The sequence below is a fragment of the Cydia amplana genome, chromosome 26, assembly GCF_948474715.1.
Source record: "Cydia amplana chromosome 26, ilCydAmpl1.1, whole genome shotgun sequence".
In the NCBI taxonomy this organism is placed as follows: Eukaryota; Metazoa; Arthropoda; class Insecta; order Lepidoptera; family Tortricidae; genus Cydia; species Cydia amplana.
The window spans coordinates 5,808,087-5,825,456 of NC_086094.1; the positions used below are offsets into that span (position 1 = coordinate 5,808,087).

Below are 17,370 nucleotides of genomic sequence, written 5' to 3' on the forward strand. Positions count from 1 at the left end.
AAAATACTTATGAATGTATAAGTTAAGAGGATACGGGAGCTGAGATTTAAATATTTTAGGTAAATATACCCGTCTCGCTAGTGGAAGCGGCTCCAAAAACTAGTGCGATAAAGACAAGGCGAAAAATCCTGCATAAAAATCTCAAAAAACGAGGTTTCGTACTCGACTGTTTCCTCCCCCAAAACTTAATGTAACGAAATTTTGAGCTCTAAAATGGTAATGAAATTATCTTCGTCGGACTGTTTTGCTTTTTAGGCTAATTGTCAGTTTTGAATACCATGCTTCTCTTTGCGGCCTAGTAAATAAGGCCGTTTTGCGAATATTCGAAGTGCTCTAGCATCTTACAAGACATGACATATAAAACAAAAATATCAAAAAAAGCAAAAAACAGTACTACACAGATATTAATAATAATAATCTGTGTGTCCGTACGTCTTTGTAATAACCCAGTCTCATAGTCCACCCAGACTTCAATCCATAGACCGGTATACTGTTCTCTTTTTCTACAATAGTCCCAATGCCTGCTGACACCGGTTCATGGGTGTCTATTGTTGCACCTGTGAACGGGTTCTAGCAGGCGTTCTACATGACATAAAAGCTCTCCAAGGGGCCTCTACGTGTTGGATCTGTGTCCCCACGCAAGCCTATCAAAAAACCGGGATTATAGGCCCGTGATATCCAAGGAGATACAAATAATAATCTGTGTTGAAAAAATCATTACTCTAGCTGCAAACCCACGGAGGAAACAATAGAGTACCTACGTTTGTATGAAGAAATGACCACTCCACCTTTTAACAATTACTGTATTACTGTGACCTGACAAATCGTTTTGACAATTCATAAAAAGAAACTGATTTGACTATTAGTCAAAAACCCTATTATCAGTAGCTCCGCCACTGAAGGATTATACTCGTAGGTAAGTATTAAAAGAATGTTTGCCAAATTATGTAATATGTGTACAAGAGATTTAAAATTTCCGCGCTAGGCGTCAAAGTAACGACACTAGTACCTATTTAACTCTTTCTCTTTTACTCCAATGAAGGCGTAATTAGAGTTACAGAGAAAAATGCCCGCAATTTGCAAAATTCGGTTTTCGCGGTAGCACCTCTGCTCACAAAACTTCACGAGAATCGATTGAGAAATACAGAGGAGAAAGCCCCAGCTGAAATGTAGAATTTCGTTGTCGCTCGGTCAGTAAAAATAAAATAAAGTAAATTTTCGTCTGTTATATCAAAAACTGGTGCAGTGCCAGTTGATCTCATGAATAATTTGTAAGTAGAAATAAAATAAATATTTGTCAATAAAACCTATGGGAATCTGTTTTTTTTTATTGTGTATTACAATATATATTATTTACAATATTTACATATACTAGTTCATAAATTTTCGACGAAACCTAATGTCACCTGGGGCATAGTCCCTAGAACACTGGCCGCATTTCCCCGCTGTATGGTTAAGCTCAGCCTTTGGGCAAAATATGACCCTGCTCGCAGACACCCCAACAAGTTTTCGGGAAATATCCATTATTAAGGTTTTGGTGTTTGACGACCAAGTCCCAAAAATCTGTTTTAGAAACAACCTTATTTATCTATAACTAGCCTCTTTATTTTTAGAAGGTCTTTATTACTCATATCCCTCTCTAAACTTCAAGAGCTGTGTTTTACTATATTTACGCTAGCACTTACGGAGTATGTTACAATCCGATCGCTATAGTTATACTCAATTAGTGACTCTTATCTTATCCGAGTTCTGTTGGGTTTGAGTTATCATTTAGCACACGTGTTTGTCTAAATTAAAACTTTCGATATCCTACAGTGCTTGTTGATTGAATTAATGAATCGAATCGGCAGTTACAAAATATACCTATAATTTAAAGATAATTATCAGGAGGTCTAACCAAGATTACATTAGTTTGTGCTACGAATATAACGTAGCTTACCGCGAGGTCTACAGCTCACATAGCCACTAGTTTATAATGAGCCGGTTCCTTTTAAAGGATAACAATAATTAGATTAAGACTAACTTAGGTACATAAACTCCAGGAAAATATATCGCCGTCTAGTACCCACAAGCCTTATTGAGCTTACTATTGAGCTTACTATGGGACTAGGTTGACTTGTGTAAAATTAAGTACTACATAGTATAAAACAAAGTCGCTTCCCACTTTCTGTCTGTTCCTATGTTATATGTATGCTTAGATCTTTAAAACTACGCAACGGATTTTGATGCGGTTTTTTTAATACCTAGATAGAGTGATTCAAGAAGAAGGTTTATGTATAATTCATGAAGCCGTGCGAAGCCGGGGCGGGTCGCTAGTTATCCTATAATATTTATAGTCTATTTCATAAATAAAACATGCTTTTACAAACCACGACGGCAATGTAATAGTGTGTTCTAGTTTTGTTATATTTATGGTACGTTTAAGATACATACTCGTACATATATGGGCACTGACATGCCCGAGATAACAAATAAATATCTGGGAGACCGAGCTTCGCTCGGAGAACATATAAAAACTCAAAAATGCGCGTTTTCCCAGTGATAAAACCTAGCTAGATCGATTTTTCGCCCCCGAAAACCCCCATATAGCTAATTTCATCGAAATCGTTAGAGCCGTTCCCGAGATCCCCGAAATATATATACATATAAATAAATAAATATAGGTACAAGAATTGCTCGTTTAAAGGTATTAGAATTATTTCATTTTAAATACGTAGTTGACATTATCTTTACACAGACCATAACACAACCCAACCACTTTTTAACCCACTTTCACTAAAATTAACACAATAACACACACATCACATTTTGTAAAATTATGTGCATCTCAAAAACCATGCATTTATACGACGCGCGCACCAATGGCTGCCCGATAAAATACTGAATTTAAAAAAGTACACATTATCCTCCATGCTATCCTTTGACACTGCAAAATGGACTTTAATTAGTTTTAATAAGCATCATATTTCAATGGCATGTCAGTGTAAAACTATACTAATGAGGTAATGTTAAGCTAATTTGAACTTTAAGCTTTATATATAAGGTTGGTTATTTAATGAGCGTATACGAATGAGGTAAGCGTGTTTGTATGAGTAATATAAACTTTATTTCTTATATTTGGCATGTCTGACCTTTAACGAAGATTAGTTGGATGATTCGATATTTTAGACGCGCGATAAATGTGACTATCGCATGATAAGGACTAGATAAAAGATAAAGTACACGTATCTAGTGGTGTCACAGATAGTATGAGTGATATAATCATATATGATAGAATCCTAAAAGAAGTGGTATACGCGTGCCTCCGTGAGGGACAAAACATAGGCAATGCGACACTATGATTGGTCGAATTTATTTGTTGCCCACCATAATCCATACTAATTTATGGTGGGGAATAAAAAAAATGTGAGACTGTGACAAGGACAAACAATAATAGCGCTTTCGCTGCTACTCCTACTGAAAGATACATAAGACTATTCCGTTTGGTCATTTCCCCCCACCCCTCATGCCTGATCCGGTTAAAATACTAGATTCATGGATATAATTAATAACAGCGACGGGACGCCCACAGAATTACATAGTATTAAAATAATGAAGAGATAGGTTATCGTAAATTAGTACTAACTAGCGACCCGCCCCGGCTTCGCACGGGTTACACAAAACCTTAAACAATTATACACCGATAAGTTACTCAAGAATCACTCTATTGATAGGTGAAAGTTGCATGAAAATCAGTTCAGTAGTTTTCGAGTTTATCGCGGACATACATACAAAACAGACAGACGCGGCGCGTCTACGTAATTCACTTTCTGTACATCTCGCTCGCACTAATATGCGAGTACGAGCGAGATGCATAGAGAGTAAGTTACGTTTTCGGTAGCGTTAATGTCAATGCCAAACGGTAGCCACAATGTTTACGCACGCTGGCTGTGCGTATATTGTATGGATGGCATTACGCAACTCACCTACACACCAATTCACGCAAATCTTTCTCGGCGCGTTTTCTGACACTTCAGGACACATGCTGGACTTTTTTTGTTTTTATAGTACATCGAAGTCAAACAAGCAAGCTCGTTTCATGATAAAACAGCTTGCGCTAGGGAAACCATAGAGTATATGACATTTTTTATGAATGGTATCAGTCGATCAGGTTTGTTTTGATGATCAAATGTATGTGACCCATTGTCTTAAAGCAATAAAAAAGTCACAAATGATGGTCAAAGTTTGGCACCCGCACTTTACTGACGCTTCTAACAAATTGGCATTAAGTACATCGTGACGTCACCATGTAACGGAAGCCGTTTCGATGTATAAAAACCAGGAAATTGCGATTTTGTCGGTGAAACATTGCGTTTATTTATATAGTTGCAATACAATATTTTTTTAAATAAAATGTAAGTAATCGAATGGTATTTTTAGGGTTCCGTAGCCAAATGGCAAAAAACGGAACCCTTATGGATTCGTCATGTCTGTCTGTCTGTCTGTCTGTCCGTCTGTCTGTCCGTCCGTATGTCACAGCCACTTTTTTCCGAAACTATAAGAACTATACTGTTGAAACTTGGTAAGTAGATGTATTCTGTGAACCGCATTAAGATTTTCACACAAAAATAGAAAAAAAACAATACATTTTTGGGGTTCCCCATACTTAGAACTGAAACTCAAAATTTTTTTTTTCATCAAACCCATACGTGTGGGGTATCTATGGATAGGTCTTCAAAAATGATATTGAGGTTTCTAATATCATTTTTTTCTAAACTGAATAGTTTGCGCGAGAGACACTTCCAAAGTGGTAAAATGTGTGTCCCCCCCCCCCCGTAACTTCTAAAATAACAGAATGATAAAACTAAAAAAAATATATGATGTACATTACCATGTAAACTTCCACCGAAAATTGGTTTGAACGAGATCTAGTAAGTAGTTTTTTTTAATACGTCATAAATCGCCTAAATACGGAACCCTTCATGGGCGAGTCCGACTCGCACTTGGCCGCTTTTTTTTAAGTTTAAGGTCTTGTATTTTTTTATTATTCCCATATATTTTTATAAGTTTCCAATGTATAGCTGGTCAACCAAATCTTGTCTTTCTATGGGACGATATCCCTTCGCGCCTATATTTTTCAAATTTGCCGCCTTTTTCTACTGTCAAGATCTGGTTGACCAAGTATATTTTGATAAATTGCTCATTTTCTATCTATTTAACTATATTTAGTTACAAAATTCAACATGTGTCAACAACCCTATTGTGTGGGTAGGTATGTATGTATGGATGGTATTATGCAACTCACCTCCATTCCAATTCCTAACATCCCGGCTCTCCAAGAACCCTTGAACGTGTGTAAAGTCAGACAAGATGGCGGAATCCACGGAGAACTTTCTCGGCGCGTCTGTCTTCTGTCTCGTCTTCTTATGACGTTTGAGGAGAGAGAAGATGCTGGAACGTCTACGTGTCTCTTTCATGCCCGAGTAGAGTATGTCTGGCTCTTGGTCCATTTTTTTTCGATGGTTTAAAGGTTTAGGAAATAGACTCTTTCATAATGTCACAAATATATACTTAAGTCACTTCGCTGGATAAATCACTTCACCTTCCATTGTTTATATTATTATTTTTAAGTCCCAAAGCTTGGTTTTCGTTTTCAACACGTTTCTGCGTCGAAACGTGAGATATAAAGGTAAACAAAATTCGCGAAAGACCCGTAAAAATTATGATTTATAATGTCCCAAAAGTTGCCTTTTTTAACAATACTATTTTTTTAGCTATAGTTCGTTTTTTAGCATTAGAAAAAGACTACGCGATCTTGACGTGTGTTTTAATTGAAAAACGCTTTTTTTCATCAGTAACTATTACTTATGAAATAAATAATCGTATACGATTCATAATTATTCTATATTTGCCATGACTTATTTTTCGAAAGTGTTTCCAATAAAAAGACACCTCAAAATTGTTTATGTATGCGCCATACGGTAAATTATATTACCGTATGGCGCAGTACAGCGCCATCTGTTTTGGATGTCAAACTAAGGGCGTCTAAGAGGCACGTTTTTTGACGTTACCTCTCTATCACAATCAATTCTCTTTGGTTGTACGGATAGTACTTCATGTATTGTTGATTGTAATTTGATCTTAATGTCGCCGCTGCAATATGCAATTTGCGTGAATCAAAAGGATCTAAATTTAGGTCGTATTAGTGTTTACGTTTAGTATGATTGGCCGAGAATAACAAACAATAGGGAATTATGGCTTGTCAACGACATGATATACGGATTAGACGGGCCATACACAGCAATAGTTATCATCATCTTCCTCGCGTTGTCCCGGCATTTTGCCACGGCCCATGGGAGCCTGGGGTCCGCTTGGCGACTAATCCCAGGAATTGGCGTGGGCACTAGTTTTTACGAAACCGACTGCCATCTGACCTTTTAACCCAGAAGGTAAACAAGCCCTTATTGGGATTAGTCCGGTTTCCTCACGATGTTTTCCTTCACCGAAAAGCGACTGATGGTAAATATTAAATGATATTTCGTACATAAGTTCCGAAAAACTCACTGGTACGAGCCGGGGTTTGAACCCGCGACCTCTGGATTGCAAGTCGCACGGTCTTACCGCTAGGCCACCAGCGCTGGTTATGTTGTATACACAGCAATAGTTATGTTGTGTTGAAATACGAAATAATCTGCTCAAAGACGTATGTAACTCCGTATAAGATGAATAAACTTTAAGGAAAAAACGTGCCTCGTAAATCAAGAAAAAGTCCTTCTCGGATAGATGGCGCACACACCTTTGGCCTATGCTCGGCTAGATGGCGTTGACGTCACCGTTTGATATTTAACAATTTTAACACATAGGTATCAGTGAAAGAAAATGGGTCGAAATGATATAAAAATAATAAAATCATTTATCCATACTTATATCTACATTTTTTTTTAGTTTTAAGCGTGTGTCGATAGATGACAGTAAATTTACTGTGACTACAAAATTTACTATGACAGGACCCCTCTATAGTATCTATTCTCTTTGTTCGGGTTCAATCACAGATAACACAATGACGCTTACGTTTTAAGATAATAGAAGTGTGTAAAAGAGAAGCCTTCGCGTACATTAACATTTCATGTGTACGAAAGAAGCAGACTGGAAATGAAATAAACGTGAACACTTGAGCTTTATAGTGGCCGCTAGCGGCCGCTTGAATGTATGTAAGGACTGTAAAATACGAAGGGCTGTATTCAGGAGATAACGATGGTTGATTATATCCTGAAATATACTGTAACAAAAGCAAATAATTTACGTTGTCACATATTTTTTCTGAACTCAATACTTCCAATGAAAATTTGCATCATTCCGAATTTGATCGCATTTTGATATCTGACAGGCAAATTAGGCAATACATACCTATTACCCTACATCTTTTTTGTTCTAGTATTATTATTTTTTGGTGACTATGGCTATTTTTTATATTTTTACATGTAACCGGCAATTGCATTTATTAACGTACTTAAAAGTTGGAGCGATTTATACAATACATTTTTTATTTATTTAATTTAGGTACGTATATTGTATAGGAGAATAGTATGTCAAAAGGCATTTTCCATCAGTCAACCTAAGGTAAAACAGACACCAAGTATAGCCGTACACAATTAACCATTTTTAGCCACAATTCACTAAAAACATACAACTATCATAACACGAATATATTATCATATACGAAACATATAATCATACTTATACACACAAGCGTACCGGCATGTGGATGATAAAATACTGAATTGTAAAAAGTAAATATTATCTGTCTATACTTAGCGTACGACGCAAATTAGACTTTAAACTGTGTAAATAAGATACATAATTAAACGTTTGGAACTCTATTCGTTAGAAATGAGGTAATTGAATAGGTAATTTAGACTTAAAACCTTAGTGAGTAAGGTAGATAATTGATTGGTTAGTTATTTAGAGTTGGGTGCGAATGACGTGAAGCCTGTATGTTTGTTTGTATGAGGTTTAATATAAACTTTTTGTGTATTTAATATGTTTGAACTTAGTCTATTGATGATAATATGTGTATGAAATTGCGTCACGTGCGATTTTTTAAGGTTTTTTTTTGCAAATATGTAGTTCCTTAGTGTCTCTTGTAAAAAAAACTCTGTAAAAACCAAAAAGGGTATTCTGATTAGTTTTGATATGATGCGATCGCTCATGCTGATTGATGCGCGCGAGATGCACTACGAATCATGTGAATCATGTCATCAGGGATTTGTCTCGGCTAGTTTTTATACCAAAAAACTAAAGTTTTAGAAAAGTAAATAGGAGAAATAATATAGCGTGTACATAAAAACTAGACAAGACAAACCCTGAACTTTAATTAGACCCCAAGCAAACTAGAACTTGGCACCCATATAGATCTCAATTATTTTTCCGGCTAAGTCAACAAAGACGAATATTCTTAATATTGAACTTGGCTCTAATTTCACATTTATGTTTTTGACGGGATGGGTAGAGTCTACTAAAGTCTATTTTTTTATTCGGTAGACTAAAATGACATTTCATAGTATGAAATGAGTGAGTGACACATGATGTTCATACTATGAAATGTCATTTTAGTCTACGGAATAAAAAAATAGACTTCAGTGTTATTTTATAAATCGTTTTTTTTTTTGCATTAGAAATAAGGTAAACAATCTTGACGTGTATTTTTATTGAAAAACACTTTTGAAAAATAAGTCACGGCATAAGTTACGGTAAATATGTAACAATTATGAGTCATATACGATTATTTACATTATTTTGCTTTCATAAGTAATAGTTACTGATTTTCAAAAAGCTTTTGTCAATTAAAAGACACGTCAAGATCGCTGATCTTCTTTCTAATGCTAAAAAAACGAACTATATTTTTTTTACCGAATTTCAAAACAGATCCATCCAAATCGCAAGTCTCAAATACATTTACGTCACTATTTCTGTGTAGTGTCACGTTACATACGTGTTTCACCATAAGTGTGCCACTTTTAGAGTTTACATACACGAAGGACGACTAGGCAATGAAATATACAATAGGCGACCTTTGAACAGCGCATGCGTGAGTTATTTGTCCAAATGGATACATTCACTTGTTTTGTTACGTTTATGTTTAACTAGCGACCCGCCCCGGCTTCGCACGGGTAGTTCAACGAATTTACACAAAACTTTTACAAATTATACACCAAAACCTTCCTCTAGAATCACTCTAATAATAGGTGAAAACCGCATGAAAGTCCGTACAGTAGTTTTTGAGTTTATCCCGAACATACAGACAAACAGACTTACAAATATCTGAACACGCACTCTAACGGCTTGTCAATAGAGGCGTGTTCAGATATTTGTGAGCGCCTTGGACGCTCCGATATATCTGATGGCGACTGTACAATAGGATTATCTAATGTTTGTTTTCGGCATTTGGGTCATCCCAAGAAAAAGTAACCATAGTCAATGTGACAATTCCGCCATAGGGACTATTCCGTCCATTAGCGTTTTTCTCGAACAACGAACAAAATTGATAAATACATCGACAAAGCAGCGATTGCTTTTAGTTTCAGCAATCAAAAAAGCAAATGGTTTTACGATTGGTCGATTGGTCCTACGGTTAAAAATGGAAGAAATATATGCTCGTGGACGGAATAGGGGCTATTGACGGAATTAGCCGCATTGACTTTACCCATATATATGGGAATTCTATTTAAACTTGTATTTTAGATTTTTGAATTTCCACTCACAATCACGAGTTCATTCGATCCTAATACGAGAAAAAAGTGTCCCCAAAATATCATACATGAAACCAAAACGCAAGTTTTTCTAATAAATCAGAAATATGTAGAAAATTCTACAAGGATTACAAAACTAGCGTTTGTATAATAACCATCGAAAGTTACATGTATAACTAAGTTAGCCATACCCAACCGAACTTATCCTCAAGGCAAAACGCTCTTATCCTTATAGCAAAACGCTCTTACCCTCATTGCAAACAATCTTTTTCGCGACGACATATATTTTTTGTCAAGATACTATGATTATCTCATATCTCATCTCGCCTCTCTGTCCGACACGATAGGTAGCTAGCAGAGGGTGTTTTCCGATAGTCGATTATAGTTTTTTTTTGTATGAAACCACACCCAAGATTTAAGGAAAGACTAAATGAAAAATCACAAAAATAAAACGAAAACGCAAGCTTATAATAAATTGAAAATTCTACAAGCCGTAAAAAACTAGCGTTTATAATAAGAATCAAAAGTTACATGTACCTACCTAACTTAGCCGTACTCAACCGCACTACCCTCAATGCAAATGCACTTACCCTCAAGGCAAATGCTCTTACCCTCATGGCAAAACAATCTTACCCTCATTGCAAACGATCTTCCCCGCGACATAGACATTTTGCGATGAGAACCTGTCATCTCTTCTCTCTGTCTGACACGTTAGGTAGCTAGCTGAGGGTAGTTTCCGATAGTCGATAAGGGAGTATTTTTGTGGTGTGTATGCTTCGGGGTATGGAGATATTGGTGTGTGTCTAAATATGTAATAGTTAAATTAGATAAATAATATAATCCAGCTTATAATAGTCTAAAGTATGTGTTTGATCAAACAGTATGTATTTTCAATTCTCGTTTTTACAAAATAAATACCAGTCTTTGAATAAATTATACATTTCGGGGTACAAGAAAAAAAATGTCCACAGTTTCCCAAAGAAAACCTGACAAAAAAATTGAGACACTTTTTTTTAAATCAGTAATAGTGAAATAGCTACTCGTGATTTTGGGTAAATCTAACCTAAACTTTCGCCAATCGTACACTCCTTTCTGAAAAGGCCTATGCGTAAATAGGTCATAGAGTTATTTAACTCTATAAATATATTTCTAAGATAACCTGATGTGTATAAATGAAAACCAAAACATACCTGCTATACTTCTCACAAATGTCATCCGTACTAGACGAGCTATATTTCCTAACCCGCTCACTAGATGGCGCCGTCCTTATAATAATATTGTCAGACGTATCACAGAGTATCTCCGTCTTATCCCTATCGTCTTCGCTATCCGTTTTAGCCCCCGATTTCCTCAAATCGCTGATCCTCTTTTGAGTTATTTTTGTAGATGGCGTTGAACTTCTACGTTTAGGTATTGTCATGACAAGTTTGACTAGATTTTCTTCTATAGCCGAAGGAGATATGCATTTCTCTTTTCTGTCCAAAATCGATAATTTAGGCATTTCAAAGCATTTTAGCTTTGAGAGTTCTAGTTTTAAAGGGCTTGAAGCTAAACTCTTGCTCAGTCTGTTTTGTTTAGGTTCGAGCATTTTCGAAGTGGATGGGCTGTTCACGTTGGTCCTGAAAGTGAATAGGTGGTCCCTCTCTGGCGGCTCTATGTCGTGGTGCATGATGTCTATGGTTTCCATGAATTGGGCCCATTTGGATATCTTTTTGGTTTTTTCTTTTTTCGGTGAGTAGTCGGATACTGACATTATTGGGGTGGGTGACATTGGAGAGCTTTCTAATAGTTTTTTTTTAATTTAGAGTCAATAGTACAGTCGTTAGAGTAAATAGTTTTTTTATTGAGATTAATAAAAGTTTATCACGAAATATTAAATATGAAGTATTTAGCGAATTTTGAGCAATTAAACCATATTTGGATTATAATATATATTTGTAGATTTGCACAGTCCGTTAGAGTAATTTCGAGTACACAGTACAAAGTTAAAAAAAAAAGTATCACGGAATTTCATGTTAAATTAAGAGTAATTACAATATTACCGTTTTTAGAGCATTTGTGAAAATTTTAGAATAAATAGTCGTGAATTTAGAGAATATAGACGTTATTATAGAGTTCATAGCGTAAATTACATTAAAATCACAAATAATTATTAGCATAAGTGCAATTTAGCGATACGTGAAAATGTAAAAAACATAAATTAGTAAAAATTTTGAATACCTGTTATTTTATAACAGTAGAAAAATATAAGACATCTGTAAATCCAATTCCAGACATCACTTTAGTATTCACCGAATTAATTATTATTTGAGTATATTTAAAGTTAAAAACTAAATGAAATTTTGTAATGAAAACTAACTCAAGATCAATGAAAATTAGATATATGAAATTTTCATCGAAAGTCACACATTTTCATTGTCTTTCAGTTGAGAGTAGTTAAAAGGTACGTTTATAATCATACTATAAGTTTTTACAGTACATATGGTGCTACTTTACCGTACTAGTGCGATAATTAGCACTTTACGTGCCTATGTCGAAAATTTAAAGCGCCATATGTACTGTAAAACGTTGTACGATACACTTGTGAATAAGCAATTCGCAAGTGTATTTCCTACTTTTCCCAACTGTATCGTAATAGACTATTACAGTACACATTGTGCTACTTTACCGCACTAGTGCGGCAATAAGCACTTTCCGTGCCTATGTCGAAAATTTAAAGCGCCATATGTACTGTAGCACGTTGTCCGATACACGTGCGAATTCCCTACTTTTCGCACGTGTATCGTAAATAACTATTAAACACTTACCGTGCTCGTTGAAATGTTTTTCGAGTTCTTCATGAGAAATATTAGTGTCTGTGGTCGGAGCGTCGGGGACCGTCTGCTCCGGACGGGAACGGGAACACCTGAGAATGGACCTTATGTTTAGTAAAATAAGGTTCATTTTTACATGGCAGTAAGAGGATTATAGTTGACCGAGGGCATAGAGAAATATAGTAAGACAAGAGTGCTCACTCCATACATCAGTTTTGATACCAAAAAGACTATTAATTTCAGTGTCGACATCTAGCATCGAGTAGCGGAACTATCAGTACTGCTACATCTATTGTAAAGGGCAGTACTGATAGTTCCGCTACTCGATGCTAGATGTAGACACTGAAATTAATAGTCTTTTTGGTAGCAAAACTGATGTATGGAGTGAGCAATCTATGTATTTTTTTCTCTATGCCAAGGGTTAGTGAAGGTCTCCGTTTCAATTTGGGCAAAAATGCTTTCGTCTGTCCGGCTATTGTCTTCTACAAGTCGCAATTCTCAACCGATTCTCGTGAAATTTTGTGAGTAGGTTCGATCATTTAATTTATTTTATGTTGATTAAATTTTTGATTTTTTTTTCAAAATGGCGGAGCCATACATTAATTTTACAGCGCACAGAGCCACTAGTATCATAATATAGTGAAATTGAACATTAATACGAATTAGTAAGAGGGTCTATCAACTTTTTCTTATTATAATTATTGTAACTATATTACCGTTCATATTTGCTCACTCTATTCCGAAATGATGATCAATATTCAATTCTAAAACTTTAAGGTTCATTTTTAGTAGGCTAATCATTTCTATATTTTCGTAATTTATATTAGGAACTAGCTAAAGATAAAAGTTAATGGACCCACCAACTACAAATTCCGTATGAAATTTGACCCATTTGGTACCGAAGAACACTTCTTTGCTCGTGATGCTTTAAAATGCCAACTGTCGACACAGCACTGAGCGCCATCTAGTCCAAAGGTAAAAAAAACATTACTTATTTACCGAGCGCAGCTAAGGTCTCCCTTTTAGCTTTGGCACAGAATAAATAATGGTACTAAGTAGGTACAGAAGGTTCACTCTCTAACAAAACGCGTCTATTACGACAGATATGACCGCTAGGTGGCGCAAGCTCGAGCAGGCGTCCGTTCCGTAACGCGCGCGCGCGGCAACTACTATGGCTAGACACCAAAATTGGTGTGGGCCGCATGTACTTGTAGGTACTTGTAGCGACGCGACGAAATCGCGGAGTGAGCCACGCCTGGCTTGGGAAAAAATGCTTTCGCTCAGTATTTTTTTTTCTTTTTGGCCAATCCACTTCACAGCGTATTATACGACTTGTAATCTATTGTTCATAGAGATAGAGTCGATAATCCGTTAAACCTTCAAGATGGTTCTAATGGCTTGCTTGCTTTGTTTTAACCCATTCATTGCCACCCAGCCAAACAAGATATACGCGCCAGGCCACAAAAATTTCGTCATATAAAGCTGTAGTACCACGATCCCGACTATCGGGTCGTCCGGCCTGGGAACGGTATAAAATACACGATAGTCGGGTTCGGCACTGAATGTGTTAAGTACAGTCAAGTGTTAAATATGGGTGCATACAACTTACTCAAAAATAAGTCCCATTTTTCTTAATTCTCTGACATAAGAGCTATGGGACATATTTTTGAGTATGATGAGCTATAGGTGCACCATATCTTTAGGGTTCCGTACCCAAAGGGTAAAAAACGGGACCCTATTACTACGACTTCGCTGTCCGTCCGTCCGTCCGTCCGTCTGTCACCAGGCTGTATTTCATGAACCGCGATAGCTAGACAGTTGAAATTTTCACAAATGATGTATCTCTGTAGCCGCTATAACAAATACTAAAAATAAAATAAAATACACATTTAAGGGGGGCCCATACAACAAACACGATTTTTTTTGCTCTATTTTTTGTTGATGGTGCGGAACCCTCCGTGCGCGAGTCAGACTCGCACTTGGCCGGTTTTTACACTTGACTGTACCATGGATTGGTCAAAAATGAAAACAAAACACTCTATTCGAATGTTCTCATCTAGAGGGGCCCGTTTCTCAAAAGCTTGTAACTTGTAATACAAGCGGATGTCACTTTTTGACAGCTTTTGTTAGAAAGGGACTTCCACTTGTATTAGAAGTTACAAGCTTTTGATAAACAGGGCACAGGTCGCAATTCTCAGCCGAAACTCGTGAAATTTAAGATTTTGGAAAATTTCAAAATGGCGGAGGCAAGTCCCATGTCCGCGTGGTCATAAGTACCCACAGAGGAATATAAGTAAAGAAAGAGTGATACATTAGTTTTCTTACCAAAATACGAGTTATTTCGTAGTCTAACGAGTACATCTAACGACAAGTAGTGGAACTATCAGTACCGCTACTAGATACCAGATGTCACGAGTTTCGCTACTGACGAAAAATGTACTACTAAAACGATAAATATTATGAGCAGAAGATGAAAATAGAGTTTCGGGTTATCCGGTTATAATATTAACTAAAAATTGTCGAGCATTAGAGTTTTTGTTTGCCGCGACACCTATTGTCAACTAGCAGTACTGATATGGAGTTACCACTCTTTACATATATTTATTTTATTTTATTTTCTTTATTGGGGAAAAAACAGATACAGGCCAATAATATTTACAGGGAAAATTACAAAGTGGTAGATATAGCCTACATCCTAAGACAATTCCCACTAGGAGGTGTGACAATAGTTTTAGGATAGCATTGTGATCGGAACTAAATAAACAGACTTATACTATACTTACACTAAAATTTAACAATGCGACTTTTGATACTTCCAAAGCGACCTTGAGCACATGCATATATTTTTCTATACAGGGTGCCATTTGAGTCGTGATCAGTAATATGTTTTTGTAACTCCATAAACAACGAGCAATTTAATGCCCCTACTCTTACTAAAATCAGACAAGATTTTTTTTACTTTTTTTGTTTATTTTTTGTCATTTATTTTACCTTTACAAGTGGCAATGTGGTATTTAAACAGCTTTGTAAGATATTTCAAATGAAAAATTAAGTAAATTTTATTTCTAACTGGGACAAATGACAAAATTGATGTCAATGACAGTTCCGATTCAAAGAGGCGATTCAATTTACTAATTTAAATATCTTAATAAGCCGTTGTAATATTCTAAATCCACTTATAAAAATAAAATAAATCACAAAAAATAAAAAAAATCTTGTCTGATTTTAGTAAGAGTATGCCCCTAGCATTAAATTGCTCGTTGTTTATGGAGATAGAAAAACATATTACTGATCACGACTCAAATGGCACCCTGTATAAGTACCTGAGCATAGCATTGCTGCAGCGTAGGGCCAGCTCTAGGCCGTCGAGCCAGCAGTGCCCCGCCGCCTGCGAGGGCGCGCGGAAGATCAGGTGCGCCGTCGGGAGGGGCTGCACCACCGCACCTGCACACAGAATAAGTAAACATCGAATAGGCTACATGACTAATTTTTTTTTATGGTATCAATCGATCGGGTTTGTTTTTAGGATCAAATGTCTATATGGGACCCATTGCATTAAAGTAACACAAAAGTCATAAATTGTAGTCAAAGGCCGACAGTCGCACTTCACTCGCGAAACGCCCTATACAGAACGGCCAGGGGCCGTGACGTCATCGCCCATCTTGCAGTATGGACAAAACAAGAAAATTGCGTTTTTGTCGGTGAAATATTGCGTTTATGTATATAGTTGCTATATAATATTTTATTGCATGAAATGTAAGGAATCGAATGGTACCCTTACTTTTATCGTTTTTGGAAGTTAAAAAAAACTTAAATTTTGAAACTTTCAGGTCCTGTTTTTTTGTAATTTTTCAATATTTTATTTTAATATCCACATTATTGTGATAAATTGCTCGTTTGCTATCTATTTTACTAGATTTTGTTATAAAATTCAACATGTGTCATCATCCCTATTTAAACTGTTGTGAGGCATACTAACATTGAATAATTTTACGGTTCACCGAAACACACGGTTCGGTTACGGTTCGAAGGCTCTCCGAAACATGTCGCGCGAGTGACTTAAACTTAAAACAAGTGAGTCTAAACCGTAAAATTATTCAATAAGTAAACATCTTTTAAAAAGACAGTTTAAAATGCCATAATTCTATCAGCAGTCCCGTTTCACCGAATTTATATTATATCTTATACCTACTTTTAAACTACTAATTCCTGTATATTTATATATTTCTGGGATATTGGAAACGGCTCTAACGATGAAAATGAAAAAATGTTTATTCGGTTTAAGATTTACTTATACATGAGTGTTGGCGCCTCTTTTTAAGTAACAAATACCTATGTTAAGAGGCACCGCTCTTCCTTAGTTGGTAATTCAATGAAATTTGTTATGTTGGGGTTTTCGGGGGCGAAAAATTGATCTAGCTAGGTCTAAATGGTCTAATCTCTGGGAAAACGCGCATTTTTATTTTTATTTTATATGTTTTCCGTTTCCCAGATATTGGAACTTTAATCTATAATCTACTCACTTCCCAGCGGTCTAGACAAGTAGAGGTACCTATGGTCTCGTTGTGGGGCCCGCGCGGCGCCCAGATGCTCTGCTCGAGCGGGTGGTACAGCTTGAAGCAGAACCCGTCCTTGCTCGGTCGTTCTATCACTTGGCAGGTCAGAACTGTTCCCAGCGGTCTAGACAAGTAGAGGTACCTATGGTCTCGTTGTGGGGCCCGCGCGGCGCCCAGATGCTCTGCTCGAGGGGGTGGTACAGCTTGAAGCAGAACCCGTCCTTGCTCGGTCGTTCTATCACTTGGCAGGTCAGAACTGTTCCCCGCGGTCTA

General features: G+C 36.5%; 1 protein-coding gene across 1 annotated transcript in view; it reads right to left on the reverse strand.

Moving 5' to 3' along the window:
- Positions 1–17,370, reverse strand: part of LOC134660237 (oxysterol-binding protein-related protein 8) — a 57,818-nt gene that overhangs the window by 29,834 nt on the left and 10,614 nt on the right. The window contains exons 7-8 of the mRNA XM_063515982.1: positions 15,865–15,985; positions 12,536–12,633 (exon numbers count right to left, since the gene is read on the reverse strand). Of these exons, the coding sequence (XP_063372052.1) occupies positions 12,536–12,633; positions 15,865–15,985 (219 nt within the window). The remainder of the gene's footprint in view (positions 1–12,535; positions 12,634–15,864; positions 15,986–17,370) is intronic.